This window comes from Amblyomma americanum, chromosome 3, assembly GCF_052857255.1.
Source record: "Amblyomma americanum isolate KBUSLIRL-KWMA chromosome 3, ASM5285725v1, whole genome shotgun sequence".
Classification (NCBI taxonomy): domain Eukaryota; kingdom Metazoa; phylum Arthropoda; class Arachnida; order Ixodida; family Ixodidae; genus Amblyomma; species Amblyomma americanum.
The window spans coordinates 188,100,843-188,117,004 of NC_135499.1; the positions used below are offsets into that span (position 1 = coordinate 188,100,843).

At 47.3% G+C, this 16,162-nt stretch overlaps 2 protein-coding genes across 4 annotated transcripts in view; one reads left to right on the plus strand and one right to left on the minus strand.

Moving 5' to 3' along the window:
- The window catches only part of RPA2 (Replication protein A2), a 36,377-nt gene extending 24,149 nt beyond the window's left edge, over positions 1-12,228 (plus strand). Inside the window, exons 6-8 of one of the 3 annotated variants that reach the window (XR_013313402.1) lie at positions 415-519; positions 1,772-7,095; positions 7,134-11,382. Coding sequence is in view for 2 of the 3 variants with exons in the window: in XM_077659250.1 (XP_077515376.1) it covers positions 412-519; positions 1,772-1,866; positions 11,392-11,476 (288 nt within the window). In the remaining variant the exon portion in view is untranslated. The other 2 variants (XM_077659250.1, XM_077659251.1) reach the window with 2 other exon arrangements.
- On the minus strand, positions 12,156-15,898 carry LOC144125657 (GPN-loop GTPase 2). Its single transcript, XM_077659247.1, has 5 exons — positions 15,398-15,898; positions 15,162-15,324; positions 14,919-15,043; positions 13,588-13,686; positions 12,156-12,435 (listed from the first exon to the last, which is right to left on the minus strand). Exons 1-5 carry the CDS (start codon positions 15,746-15,748, stop codon positions 12,226-12,228), a joined length of 948 nt encoding a protein of 315 aa, XP_077515373.1. The 5' UTR covers positions 15,749-15,898; the 3' UTR covers positions 12,156-12,225.
- Positions 15,899-16,162: the final 264 nt, after the last annotated feature.

Sequence of the window (16,162 nt, forward strand, 5' to 3'; positions counted from 1 at the left end):
CGGTGTAATTTTGAGGTGGAACATGTTGTGGCCCTAGTTTGTGCAGAGCGATGGATGATTCTTTCTATTTTTCTGGTAGCCTGGCACTTCAGAGTGAAACAGTGACACACCTGTTGCGAGTTTGATGTCATTTCATGCCACAAGCCTTAACTTGTGATCACCACGTGCTGCAAAAGGTGAAATGTTTTACAGATTAAAGGACTGCTGGACGTTGCAGGTGTTTTCTGCATGATCAGCTGAAAGCAGAAAAAAAATACGGGTCAGAGAAAGCGTAGCGCACAAAAATCATCCTGCCTATGCAGTTGCAGTGCCACTTTGCATCTTGCATCATGGGCAGTAGAAAAATCAGGGAGTCCCTTTCCTTTTTTGTATTGTGTTCTTAATTCATGGCCCTGCATGCCTTTTTCTCAGCAGAAGTTTACTCCCACATCAGCGAAACATGAGGCAATGGACACTAGCAGCAGTGCATTCCTCGGGGGTGCTGCCAGCAACCTTGGCTTGAATCAGCAGCAGAAACTGGCAAGTGACTTTTTTTTTTTTTATCAGTGTACATTGACTTACCTAAGCGTGCACCTGTTAAAGCAGTTGAAATCATCTCGCAGGCTTCTTTCAATTAAGATATTTTTTGACAAAGGTGCCGCGAAGCTCAAGGAGGTAAACAAATGCTGCACAGGGTCAGAATCAGTGTGTATAGTGCCATCAAAAAAGTCTTTGCCGTCTGCTTTTGGTGTTTACTCAACACATTGAAGGCACCTCAACAATAACATGTACAGTCTTTGCATGAAGTAACCAGACAACGGGGTTTGTTTCATAGCCGTGTAGCAGGGCATTTGTGGCATTTCTTACGCATCAATCTGTGTAAGGTAAGGAGAACCCTTGTCCTCACCTTCCAGTGCATTTTCGTCTTTAGGAGTGCCGTACCTGCCCCATTATGCAGCTGAGAGCAAACCCCATTGCCTTGTGACTTTTGGCAAAGAATGCACATATCAGAACTCCGTACCTTAACCGCATTGGCGGCTCATTTCGGTCAGTCAAGGCAAAGCTCTTCAAGCTTTACAAGTGTAGGTATGCAACTGTGATAGCCTGCACTTTCTTTTCCTTTAGAGTGGCTTTGGGCTGAGCGACACACCAAATTGTATTTGTTTCCTCTGGTTAGAATGATAATGCAGCACATCAGAAAAAAATGTAGTCAGCCACGTAGATTGCACCAACAAGAGGTAAATAACTTATACATAATTGAAATTTTTTCTCTCATGCTGTTTCGGTTTTGATTTCAACAGCCAAGCGACAGCTGTGATGTACAAGATGCATTCAGGTCACATGAGCCGTACAAAAACTGCAGTATAGTCACTTGGTCACTGCTTTCATTGTTTTAATTCACATCAACTGTTATGCAAGCCTGCTCAAAGGTTGGAATGACACAAAAATTAATAAGCAGCAGTTATATCACGGTTTCTGCGTACCTCATTTGACCTGAATGCGTTTTGTATATCTCAGCTGCCGTTCAACTTTCAAGACTGAAACCAAAACTGAAACGACACGAGAAAAAATTTAGTTGTGAATTATTCAGCTGCCATAGGTGACTTCTGCCCTTGAGCAGGAGAGAGAGAGAGAGGAGCAGAGATGGGACTGAACAGAACAACAGTTGTCAGTTTGAGCCAAATTTTTTGTCACAACCTTGCGGAGTTAGGGCAGCATGCTTTGGGCAGTTTGAGGCTTCTGATGCCAGTTGCTTTGGCAATGTGCATAACACTGGTTTTTCACCTTGCAGGTGTATGAAGCAATCCGTGAATGCACCACAAACTTTGGGATCAGCTTTGATGAAATTTGCTCCAAGTTGAAGTCACTCAATAAGACATCAATAAGGTACATTTTTTCTCCCAAAACGAAATTAAACATTAGCATATGTGTACAATGTAGGTCTGAGAAAGTAAATTCTTATTACCAGAAATATGTTCCGAGACAGACGACCGTATAAAGTTATGAGATCTGTGGCATATGCAGTCAAAGCTCGTTATAAAATTGTAGGTAGTTTAGTTTGATATAGCTGAAATTCACAATACAGTAGAACCTTGGTTGATACGAACCTCATGGGGTCGCGAAAATTCGTATAAATCCGAAATTTTATATCACCCAAACGAACAAAATTCACGCTGAAGCATAGAAAATGCATGCACGTAGATCTCTTCACGGCTGACGCGATTTATTCACAGCCGTGCGGCCACGCTACTCGCGGTGCGTACCGCACAATAAGCGATCGCGATTTCGGCAATGTGAGGACTGCGCACCGATGCTCACTGCTTGCGGTGCGTACCGCGCGATTAGCGATCGCGATTTCGGCAATGTGAGGGCTGTGCACCGCCATTCACTGGCGATGTGATCGCGACATCGGCAATGTGCGGGCAGCGCTTAGTGCTCGAGGGTGCGATTGCGGCTCGCGCGTTCGTATCATCTGATGTGGCACGGGAGAGAGTTCGGAACATCCGGAATTCCACACGTTGTGCACAATGCACTTCGGCCGGGGAATTTTACGAATTCGTATCGTTGTGAAATTTTTATAAACCGTGTTCGTATCAGCGAGATTCTACAGTACAAAATTTCATCAGAAGCAGACGTAAGAGCAGCACAATTTAGTCATTAAAGAGGCGGAAACAGGCGACCCTTACTCAAGAAACAAAGAGACCTTTCTAAGGTGCCCGTGGCAATTCCAAAGGCTGCAAAAATGTAAAAAACGAGCGCCAGTTAGATTGACTTTCCGTCACAGCACCTCAAGCGCGCAACAGCGGCAGGTTAAAGGCGCCAGCTAGTGTGGCTTCCCCGTATTACAGCCGTGTCTTGGGAAAGCGATACCTCAGAGCGAAAGCTATCGCCGTTTTCACCGTCTTCATGACAACTAACATAGGCACAAGATTAGGCCTGTGCAAATATATAATTTAAAATATTCGGTCAAATAGAGATGCATTCAAAATTCGAAGTATTCATCACAAACGAATATTTCTGGAACCCTTGCTTTGTGTGGTTTCGTTACAATGCATTTCCTCCGGGATGACACCACGCCGCACTACCAAAGCCTAGACTCCATACCGCGTGCCTGTGCTCCCACATGTATCCCGGAGCCGGTCTGCGCATGCTCGCATGGCACCCAGATCAGTACGTGCCAGATGTCTGCGGCAGCGCTACTCACAGTGCGCATGGGCCGTAACCGGCATGGATTTAGCATAGCATGATCTGCTTCCGCATGCCGCCAGTGCGCACTTACTGATTGGTCCCGACGGTGCAGGCATGCAAACAGCTGGCCTGCGCATGTGCAGTGGCTCCCCGTGGAAGCGGATTGCACTATGCTAAATCTCTCTAATAAGAGGACGACTGGCTTCTCTGACTTCTGCGGAATGAGTCTGAGCTGACTGCAGGTGCTGCAGCTGCTCTTCTGCGCATAAAATTCGCTAATCAAACGCGACGGCCAAGTGCGAGAGGAGGCTAGCACAAGGCACATGGTGGGTGCCCCTTTCAAACGCCTGACGCGGGGTGGCGCTGGGTGCATTAGTTCAGCCACCCACAAAGTGTGTGCAATCACTACAGAGGCCATCAGCAACTATGAGCTGTCTGATGGGCTCAGCACAATGATCGCGCTCTGTGGGGTCAAAGGTCGATACGCAGGGAGTTGGGAAGACATCGCATGCAACTGTCCAAGATCACGCCACCAGGCCACCACGCTGCGCCGTAGGCTCCCAAACAAACAGAAGAGCAAAAAGATGCGCTGCCCTGCACCGGATGTGATACGGGAAGCAATCCTCGTTGGCGATGAGAACGTGAGCAAACTGTAAACAGCCTTGCGGGAAACTGTCGATGAGCCCAAAGCAATTGGGTTATTATGCGCCAAGCATGCATCAATCAGAAAGGCAGTGGAACTCGTTAATTGCCATGGGCACCATACTCAGCATATCCCGTGCCGCTATGTAGCACATATAGGCCTTACGGAGGCTCTTCGACAAAAGTCAGACCTTGTCACACAGTCACTGGAATCTGCCAGGGTGGATCGACCAGCAGGCCTCAGTGTGTGCTCTATACTGGATGTTACCACCCGGGGAGGAGAGATGGATGCAGCCATGATGACAGCTAATGCACAACTCAAAAGATGGTTCAAACGAAATCACCATCGCTTCCTCGACGTTGGCAAGGGCTGGACTTCCACCATGTTCGACAATGGCCTTCGCTATACCCCTCAGGGTGCTCAGTTTGTTGCGGGCAAAATGAGCGAGATCATAGGATCTTTTTTAGATCAGCACCCTCACTAAGACAACAAAAAGAAACGCCTCTGACAGCGACAACTGCTGCAGGCCTTGACGCTGCCAGTGACACAGACGGAGCCAAGGAGCTCGATTACACCAGAAGAGCAGCACCTATATGTCAATGCCAGCATGCACAGCAGCTGCCAACTGCAGTCCCCACCCCCCCCTGCACTGGGGTGCTCCACCAGTCCCCATGTAGGGCCCTCAAATCACCATACCAGCAATGTACGGCGCTGTGGGGGAACTAGTAAGACACTATTTGATGCTGGCCCAGTGACTTCCCCATTAAGGCACCGGTGGCCCCACCCAACGCTGCCCGCATCAGCACCCTGTCGGAATTAATATAGGCTTCCTGAATCTCCATAGCACACGAAAGGAGGCAAAGTGGGAGGAGCTACAGTCCAATCCACCCATAACAATATTGAGGAAAATGAAAAATCTGATCATTATAACCAATTATCGTTATAACTGGACTGACAAAAAAAAAGCAAAATGAACGCACCCACATATTCCCCCATGCATATAGCCACCGCGACTGGTGCTGCTGTCAAGGGTGCACATCATCTTGGTGCACTGCCAAGTTCGCCAGGCGAGGCCCCACCCCCCCACCCTCAGTCTCCCATCAAAAGATAAACATGCCGTGATATTATCGGCGCACACCATCTCGACGCGCTGCCAGGGTCTGAGCTGTGGATAGCGCGAAACAGAGGAACACGCTAAGAAAAGCAAACGCTTTTAATAAAAAGTAAATTCTCAACGACAAAAGTGGGGAGTGGGTTCAGAGATATCACCTTGCACTTTGGCGCTGCCATTTTTGCTCAGTTCACGAACGCACAGATGGGCGGAAACAGCGGAAACTATGTTCGTGTGAGAAAGTGTTGCGGGGGCGATGGCCAAGCGAAGCTGTTCCTTTCTCCCTCCAGCAATTGTGGCGGTCATAGCTCTTGGTTCCCAAGGCCTTACGCGATGCCCCCTCACGGATTTCGCCACGCCGGTCTGTTTGTGGAGATTTTACATCAAGCATTTCAAAGTATTCTAGTTTTTATCAAACTTTCAGAGAAATTTTCATGGTGAACACCTTCCAGGTTGCCAGAATCCTATCGTATCTTTATTTCGCTGATAATTTTATCACCATATATGGTCTATTTTTACATAGAGGCAGTGTGAAAATTGATAAATCTAAAGAAGTTGATCATTGTGATATATCATTATATCTGGCATCGTTAAAAGTGGAATAAACTGTAAATCAGACTCTACACCAAGAAGCCTTCGCCCTGTTCACGGTTGTCGATACTCGCCTGCGCGACCTAGAACACCCCCCAGTTCACGAACGCTAGAATTAGCTTAGGCTGGAAGTAACCGTCAACTTGGGTCTCGGAGAGGAGGCAGCGTGGGCATGCTTTGGCGAAATGACTCCGAGTGGGAAAGATTGACAGGCATTTGTTGTGATCACATGTGGGTTGTCGGCAGCATGCTGGGCATTCCCATTGTCGGCGTGGTGTACCTTGCTGCTGCAAGCGGACAACACGATGGGAATGACCAGAAGACTCAGTGCTTGTCCAAAGATGTACAAAAATGGGTGCCAAAAAGAGAGATGGTGCTCTTGGGTGACTGATTTCAGTGTGCACATTTAGTCGCTTGATGGCTACCAAGATCACAATAGTGACATCTTGCTCAACTGGGCCCATAGTCACAGCCTACAAATCGCGAACTTGTCTGAAAGCGAGGGTCAGTTCACATGGAGTGCTCGGAATAGCAAGTCGACTATTGACTGTGCGCTTGTGTCGTCCCGACTGTCAGCCCACGTTATTAATGTGCACTTCGATGAGGCCGGTTGCTGCAGCGTCAGAAGTGACCACACACGCGTCCACCTGCCACTAGCAGCCTCTAAACAATGCACACCAGTAACACAGAACTGTTGTCCAGTGTCACGGTACCTCCCAGTGGCTGCATATGAAGCCTTCGAAAACAGCACGGAATATATGGAGGCTACCGCATACACAGTGTACGTGGAAGAGTTGCGGCGTATATTGCACCATCACGAAGTACGCAAAATTTCCTGAGGAGGAAAGCGTCGCATGAAGTGGTGGGATGATGAGGTGAAAACTGCCCTCAAGGCACAGCACAGAGCAAACCGACTACACTGCAGCGCGGTTAAATATCTTTCCACTGAAGATTGCCACCTGGCCTGGGAGGACTACCTCTTTCACAAGAGAGAGATGAAACTCCTTGTTCAGGTGAAAATGGCAAAATACAGTCACGAACTACAGGAGCTCACAAGGGTGGGACACAATGGTCCATGCAAACTCAGGTTTTGAGTGACATCCTTAGACCGGAAGCCACCACTGCAGGTACTATGGGACACAAACACAGGTATAGCAGTCACGGACATGAAAAAGCACCTCAAGGAGCATCTACATGAGATATATGAGCACCCTATTAGGCTGGAAGAATCCGATGCCTCAACGGAGGCATGTCTCAATGTCCTGCCTGGCTTGGTCAGTGACCCAGATGGCACTGAAACATACCATTGTTTGGGAATCAGCTCTGCACGGGGCTTGGACGTCATCCCCCCAGGCCTGGTGAAGTGCCTTGGAGAGGCGTGGGAGCAGCTGGCTTCTCTTTACCGACATAATTGCCGGCAACCCTATTCCCATGGTCTGGTTACAGAGCAGGGTATGCCTCGTCCCAAAAAAGGGCTGTGATCGGAGTTGCATCATGGACTACCGGCCCCATACTGTCTCCAGTGTACTGTATCGCATGTTTGCACAAGTAGTTAAAGAGATGGATAGTTGCATGAGCTGAGGTGGATAGTTAAAGAGATGGATAGTTGCATGAGCTGAGGTGGAGGGGCTGGTAATGGAGCTGCACAATGAATTCCGGCGGGGGCATCATCTCGACGACAACAGTTTCGTGTCGACGCTGTGCGTCGAAATCGCAAGCAAAGAGTCACAGGGTCTGTCGGTGTGCTTCATGGATGTCCGCAGCGCTTATGATATTGTCTCTCATGAGCCACTGCTCCATCGGGATGCCAACAGAGTGGACCAGACTGCTCTGCCAGCTCTACAGCAACAGCACGGTTGTGGTGTCCTTTGCCGACGCACACTCCGAGCCACTCATGGTGTAGAGAGGCCTGAAGCAAGGTTGCTCAATGTCGTTGGTAGTCTACATGCTATAAGCAGCAGAGCTTAAACATTGTCCTGTTGAAAGGCACCGCTACAGGAGTAGACATCGTCTTGGTGCTTGAAGCTGTTGAACGCACCGACTTGCAGTGGAAGCAGATGGTGTGTGGGGCAACCAACGGTGCTCCATTGATAGTCGGATGCAGGGGCGGTCTTGTTAATCCGGGATATATCGAACTCGAAGGGGATTGCGAAAAAGTTGATATATCGATCAATCAAAATACAAAATACACCTATTAGATGCTTATTTCAAAATTACACACATCTCGGACAATTTCCCTGGGATCGTGGCAAGTGGGAAATTACCGATTTGCTCCTCCAAAGTCCACAAAAAACGAAAGCACAGCTCCGCGACCACCGCACTTTGTTTCGCAAGAAAAGAGTCTGTGAGCTTAGCTTGCCTCTTCTTCTGCACCATAAAGTTCATTAAGCTGTCCTCAACCTTGTTGATGGTATCCAAATGAGAAAGTCCAGTGCCTTCCATTGCGTCACTACAGCGACGAATGTGGATGCAAGTTCAGCCGCAGTGCATGGTTGCTGGGTCTTTTCGTCTGAACCTTCGCCACTGCTCAGGTGCGCTTCCTCGGTATCTATGATGTCAGCCACAATCTCAGCATCAGCACGATCCGCAATGGCTTGCGCATCGTTGTCAGCACTGACAAAAATCTTGTGCTGTTACACCATCTGGGACGGCGCCTGCGAACGCTGAGAGGTCGTGAAACTCGCTGTCCAGGGCATCCAGCGCCGTCGTCTTCTGTGCCTAGACACCTGTCGTCTTTAAGCCAGCACAAACCCTGCTTTGCGAAAGCAGTTCACTATTATGCTTTGCTTCATGTCATTCCAGGCACCAGCCAGCATCTGTACGACTCTGAGGAGGTCCATTTTGAGTTCGATTCTCACCCGAAGGTTGATTAGGAGCCTTCGCACCAGTCGCTGTTTGTAACCAACCTTGAAACGTTTTCACTATGCCCTGATCGAGAGGTTGAAGATTTACCTTTGTATTTGGCGGCAGAAATTTGATGGTGATCTGCTTCAACTGGCATACGACATGATGGGCAGAACAGTTGTCGAGAAGACAAACCTTGTGGTCCGACTTCTCCAGTTCGGCATCTCACATTGGGAGCCACTTGGTGAAAAGACCTTCTTATTAAATGCGTATTGAACTGGGAGGCCTTTCATGTTTTTGAAACAGCGTGGTGACCTGCTTTTGCCGATGACCAGTGGCTGCAGTTTGCATGACCCATCCACATTTGCAGCGTACAAAATCGAGACGCGCAGTTTGCTGTTCTTTCCATCATGACATGCACTGTCCTTCAGGTGCAGAGTCTTATTTAGCATCATTTGCCAAAACAATGCTGTCTCGTCTGCGTCGTCGAAAATTTGTGACGGCGAAAAGCTATCGCAAATCTCTGGCCACTCATCGGACAGCCACTTCTCCGTGTCAATGCTGCAGGTTGCCTCGCTCTCACCCGAGAGGGTCTTTCCAACGATCCTGTAGCGACTCTTAAAACGCTGCTGCCAACCAGTGCCACCAGTGAAGATCTCTTCTCCGAAGGCTACAGCAAACCATTTCGCTTTCTTCATGAGCATCGAGCCGTCGATAGGGATGCTCCTGCCATGTGTCTCTAAAAACCAGGCGTACAAAGCTTTCTCGGCCTTGTCCTAGGTCGGAGCACGCATACAACATACTCCAGGGCGGCTGGATTGCGCTGCCTTCAGCTTCACGTCGGCGTTATTTTTCAGGATTGTACTCGGCGTGTTGCGAGGAATTCCGAACCCATTGGCGACCAACAACTTTTTCTTGCCGGCCTCCAACGCCGAATTATATCTGCTTTTGTTGCGAAGTCCAGACTTGCTTTTTTTCGCGTTCATGCCTGCTGATCACGCAACAAAGCGAAAAGAAAATGCACGGCACCGCACAAGTGAACTCACACTGGCCTCGCAAACAAAGTGAAAAGAGTGACCACCGCACTGTACCACACTGGTCACATGCCCAAGCAGCACCGACAGCAGCGACAGCCAAAATGGCCAAAACGTTGGCGACAGCTAGCTGACATCGCTCATTTTGGCTACGCCACCAGAGTCAGCCAGCCAGCATGCAGAAATCAGGCACCTGTGGGCCTGCGGCCAGCACGGTTTCTCTCTTCCCAGCCATTCCCATTTCCATTCACACCACACAACGTTCTCATCCCGTGACTCTTACTTGTGCAGCTCCGCACGGTGTCCAAGGCCAGCGCCGTGCACGAGATGATATTTCGGGAAGATCATGAACTCCGTTATGAGAAGACCATTTGCAGGAGTGAGCAGCAATGGGAGAAGCCAACTTCCAGGGTGGGGCATATTGGGAGAAGCGCACTTGCGAGGGCGCGACATGGCACGGAGTTTAATATATCAAATATGGGGTGGACGGAAGTTCGATAAGCGCAAACAGATTTGCAATACTTTTGCATGGGATTCCTAAGGGAATTTTACAACTATTCGATATAGGCAGTAATGCAATGTATCCGGGATCAATTGTAATACAGAACAGACACAAACATGGTTGCGCTGCACCTGTGTCGTCTCTCTTTTGTGAGTGTGCGTGCGTGCTCGTGTGTTTCCTTTTTTTCTCAATAATAATCCAGCTAGGACTAAGTTTTGTGACCGCCCGATACAAAGGATTATGCCACAATATCACCATCACTGTACGCCATGCAGGCATCCATAGAGTCGCAATTGCAATTAAGGCCAGGAGTCTGGATATCTCACAGATAGGTCTCACACCCCGCAAATACGGTGTGACAAAGCTTTAATGAATTTTTTTTTGTCTATGTAATGGCCTTGTATGTTAGAAAAATTCACGATTTTGAAAATGCTTATTGTGCTGTTCAACCCTTTTTATTTTTGTGAGCCAGAAGTATTCGAAATGTTTGCCTCAAAACTATTCAAAGAAAATTACTATTCGTAACGAATTCGCTTCGAACAAAAAAAAAAGCGCTATTTGCACATGCCTGCATAGGATGGTTACTGCAAGGCTATAACCATTCATGCTGCTGTACTTTCCATAGCACTATTGAAGGCGAGGTAAGAACACTTGTGCGAGAAAAAAGCGCGAACGCTTGACGCCCTAGCACCAGTCACTTGTGTACCGCGGCCTGCTATCCGATCAGGCATCACTTAGCGCTGGGGGATTTGATATGTCTGTCTGGTGTTCGATATATAAATTAGAAATTGCATGTTTGTTAAAAGTAATTGCAGAAAGTTCGATATAGCCAATAATTTGTAATGTCCGAAATCATTATATTCAGGTTTCACTTCGTTGCGCCTTCGATGGGAGAAATCTTGCAGCACATTGTTCATCGAGTCATAAAAGGAGGCCCGGCCGTTTCCTTTGCTTGCTAAACCTTTTTGAAAGGCCTCGTGCAAACAAGGAACACAACCATACAAAGACTTTGATGTTTTTTTTTTCTTTTAAGAAGTCCTGTGTCTAGATGTCAGTACTTTAGTGGCTATCCCCTGCGCTTAGCTGCTGTGTGTCTGAAGCCTGCCTTGTGGCAGGTTGCCCACTTGCCACTGCCCACCTCTGCAAGTGGCAGTTCCATTCATGATTTGTCGCAACAGGTTGCTTGGGAATCGCAACCGAGCTCTCACGAGCCCCATCAGTGGCAGCCCCTGCCATTGCAGGGGAGCGGCTACCACTTAACCGCTACACCACTGCGCCAGGAGTAGTACGAGGGCTTCCAGGGATCTATGAATGTCAAGTAAAGAATGATTAAGTCTGCATATGTCAGCATTAACTCATTATCGCTGTCCAAACAACTTCTGTCCGTGAACAATTGATGCGAACACTGGGACCGAAATGAAACCAAAATGCTAGCGCACCTAGTTTGCATTCGGCTGAACTACGTAAGTCAACAGTCTTTTTCTTTTTAACTTTGCAGGGAAGTTGTAGAGTTTCTTGCCAATGAAGGCCATATCTTCACGACCATGGATGATGAACATTACAAAGCCACCGACTCTGCATAGGAACGACTCCTACTACTTATATACTACTTTTTTGTTGCTGTATGTACTTGCCCATCTTCATCACTCCTGCTCATTGTTTAGCCAAAAGAAGTTGTGCTCTTGTGAATCTTGCCATGAGGCTGCTACAGGTTGCATTAAATGCACACAAGCAAGCAACGAGCAGAAGCACGAGAAAAGTGTTACGCTTACAAATTGTACTTTTCTTTTTCTTTGATCAATATGATATGCTCTTCCTGGTTTCACATTATGAGAGCAACATAAAAGTAATATCATGTAAGAAAATTTAAATAAAGAGTGTGTAGCCAGTAACTGTGCCAGTACTACTTTCATTTTGATGGCCTGACTTGTCACTGACCTTGTTTATAAGTTCTGTGGCATTAGTAGCTCTTTTCCCTGCTTTTCATAAGCAGCAGGTTATTTTTTTTGTTCAGTCTAACTTTACAGGGACAAGCTTTTGCTTTGCTGCCCCTTCACCTGATTGTGTAGCTAAACAGATTTAACTACACACTGAAAAGCGGCAGTATGGCCAGCCACTGCATCAGTTTGTCTTTAGTGTAACTCACTGAACTGTGTGTCAGTTATTACGTGCTGGTTACAGGGATCGTAAAATTACTCACCAGCATCATGAACTTTTTTTATTATTGTGCATCACATTATCTTTACATTAATGGTAAAAAGAGAAATACAAGCTGCTTTATTTGTAATGCTTTAAATCTGTTTTATGTACAATAAACTTCTGGAAGCACTTCTCAGTCTACTTCATCCATTTCTTCTTCATCCTCGACTATAAGTGCAGTTCCAGATGTCTCCAACCGTTCACGCAGTCGGGCAATGGTGTCTTGAGACTGGATGTCTGAACCCATGGAGAGGTTCATCATGTGCTGCTCTTCGGACTGGTTGAAGATGTAGCCATTGCTCCTATCACAAGCCTTTAGCACACTCCACATGGACTCCTTTTCCTGTGGGGCAATAGAAAACACCAGATCCCACTGGGTGATTTGGAACGATTCTGCACCGGAAGTGAATCAACTGCCTACAGAATACTTGGCTGACCTTGAAGACTAAAATCTGAGTTTGGGCTAGTTGGTTCATACTTGAAACATTAGAGAGCAGCGCAAAAGCGCCCGTCTTGTGCTTCTGTTTCTGCTGTTTTCTGTGCCGTTCTTTTGTGCTGCTCTCTAATGTTTCATGACCTTGAAGGTTATGTTCATGAGTAATAGTCACTACGTGAAGGTGTTAGGTTTTGCGAGAAAAACTGTGGTGGTGTCAACAAATCTGCGCTTCAGATAGGTGGAGCAGCCAAATAAAAATGATACATTTCAAACCCTGAAACCTAAATTTTGCTAACAAAAGCTGGGCACTGTTAAGAGTTCATTCTACAGCCGGTGAAAAAGAGACTGGGACAAGGAAGGTACATGGAAACAAGACAGACACCAGCTTGCAACTGAGGTTTAATCACCAAAACGATCCTGTTTTTATGATGCAACAGAGCCATACCACAGAACCCCGTCATGAAAACAAAAACTGGCAACAACTATCAACACACAGATCCTTGGCGTGCCTGCTGTAGGGCGAAAAAAACATTCAGCACAAGAGAGCACACTACTCGGTAGAAAAAAGCAAATTAACGGACTAGTCCCAAGATTATTTTGTGTTGGTGCATTTGGATAATCATGGGGCTTTGTTCGATAATTGGCTTTTTTCTGCCTCGAGTGGTGTGCTCTCTGAATGGTCTTTTTGCACATCAGCCGTTGTGCCAAGAATGTGTATGCTGATAGATATAGGCAGTTTTTATGGTTTTGTGAAAGGCTTCTGTGATATGGCTTGGTTGCATCATAAAAATGGGATGATTAGGGCGATTAAACCTCAGTTGTACGTTGGCGCCTGTCCCGTCATTTTCTTGTGCCTTCCATGTTCCTCCTGCCTCTTTTGCATCGTCCTTAGTATCAACTCGAGCTATGAACCAACTAGGCCAAACAAAAGTACTGTTTGGGCACAAGACTCTTCCAGTTGAATTGGACATTTGCTGAAGCTTTACAGCATTTCATCGGCAACCTACGCTGCATTGCTGAAGACAGTGCTACAGTATTCCCAGCTGGTAAATTGCTGACCTGCACATTGAGTGGCAGGAAGGATACAAGGCTGTAATCTTCAATGACTCCAGCCAGGGCTTCGTTGAGTTTCTTGTACTTCTTGAGAAATGGATCCTCCTGCATGTTCACACAGATCATGTACACACACTGTGCAGACATACAAAAGGTGCCCATGTGGCAAATTATGACTAGAGATTGTACTTTTTGGTATGAACTCAAAAATATATGCCTATCTCCATTTCCAAAATTCGGTTTTAAACGAATTTTCTATCCATGGCATGGATGCCACAGCTAGCTTGCTGTTAACTAGGTATTACGTAATCAAAAGAGGAAATTAATCATATACACCAGACGGGGCATGGTAGTACCTTTGGATTAAGCAGTGCAATCATGCGTTTTGATGCATTGCTCCACTATACCGAGAGGCTCCATGCACTTCCTTGCCAAATGTCGTATGCTAGTGTAGCACCACTCACTGTCATTACCCCCCTTAGGCAAGTTACTTCATTAAGTAGATTACTCCACTGCACATAAGGTCACCGACACAGATCCATGCATAAATATCACGAAAAAGTGTGTTCTGGCTACCAAGAATGTTAAGTGGCAATTCCATTGCTGCAGTTAACACACAGGCCTATGTGATGCCCCGTTGTCCTCTTGCTCAGCCCAGTGCAACATTGCAACGCTAATATGACACCCATCTTTAGGAAGTCGTACAGTTGAATCGTCTTAACTTCCATTCCTTTCAGTAATTTGGATAACATATTTACTGAACAAGCACAGCTCTGAATAAAACCATTTATGCATTAATTATTTGTAAATCAAATGCTCAAGCCAGTGACAACGCCAAAAGGAGGCGTGGGGTGGCAGCCGCCACCCAGAAAATTTTCCGCATTGCATATAATTTGATGATCATGTCTTTGAGATCCTGACAAACAGGAGGTTTCCAAATAATGTAGCTCGTATGCAGCCCCTTCACTGGTTAGATCTGATAAAATTTGTATGAAAAGCTCTTGCAGTCACCACGGTGGCTCAATGGTTATAATGCTCAGCTGCAGACTGGAAAGACGCAGCTTCGATCCCGGCTGCAGCAGTTGCATTTTGACGGAGGTGAAATGCTAGAGGCCCGTGTACTGTGCAGTGTCAATGCAAGTTAAAGAACCCCAGGTGGTCGAAATTAATCAGAGCCCTCCACTACGGTGCCCGAGTGCCTCACAGTGCCTCATACATAGCCTAGGCAACTATGTGCCACATAGTCCTCTTGAATGAGTGCATTGGGGGGCATTAATATGCGCTGCACCTTGCTTTAAAAAGTATTGAGTGATCACCCAGGTTTGCATTCAACTTACAGAGAGGACATCGGCCAGGAAAGACAGGTCCATGACCTCCATGTAAAAGTCTAAACCGAAGTGAAGCTTCCCATACTTCTCCACCAGGTCCACCTTTGACAGCACGTTGATGTGTGGCAGCTCCACTGCATTATGCATGTATTGTAAGTTAAGCCACTAATGAAGGCTGTTGCGTTTTTTATTCATTGTGATGCAGTTATTCAAAAACGCTGGAAGGAGAAAAAAAAATACAACGGTTCTCACGGTGCATCATAGTAGATAACGACGTAAGCAAGACGGATATGAACTTTCCCGGGTCGCTGCAATAGTGAGAATCGACAAGGTGGGTGGCCGAGAGGCGGTAGCCCAGAGCTTGCAGCTGACACACAACGTTGCGTACGCTTGAGTGGTGCGTGTAGAGCTCCACCTGCACGTCGTCACCAAAGTTATGCACTGAAATCGCGTAAAGCTCAGTCAACGCAGCACTGCACGCCGCATACCTGGCCAGGACAGTCAATAAAGAGGTAGCAGCCGCGCACTTTCGCCAGCTGCCCGCAAAGCCATGCTAGGTTGGTCTCCAGGTACTCCATGCAGTAAACGAGGCCGCCGTTGGGTCCCAGTTTGAGAGAGTCCATCACGTCACGAAGTTCAATAAGGTCACTTATGTTCACGGCTGCCTCGTACGGCAGCAGGTCGTTTGCCGGATCCAAGTTCACGACAGCCACTTGGCGTCCAATTGCGGTACACAGCTCTCGCATTGCTTTGCAGTATGTGCTCTTACCCGATCCAGGCGGTCCGATCACCACTTGACCGAACGTTCGATCGTGTCTCACATTCCTCGCGGTCTCCATGTTCACACAAAAACGGCTAAACGCCGAATCAGGAGCAGGAGATAAGCTTTGTAGGGCTCACAAACGAACAACTATCGGCGAAAACAACAAACATGTGGACGCCGCCATTGCAATTTGTACGAATTCACCTGTAGTCAACTGCACCGGTTCATGGTACACTGCACCAAAGCCCTCGATTCCCAGCGCCCTCTGCACCGCCGTCCGCAATTGATTTGGGTGCAGCCTTGGTGCCGCTTCGGTGCAAGGAACCACGGCACCAGCCGCGAAGGAGGTGCGAAAAAGTTTTGCACATGCGAATGGTGTGCTGTTTGATGTCAGTGCACGTTAAAGATCCCCAGGTGGTCGAAATTATTCCGGAGCCCTCCACTACGACACCTCTCTTCTTTCACTCCCTCTTTTATCCCCTCCCTTACG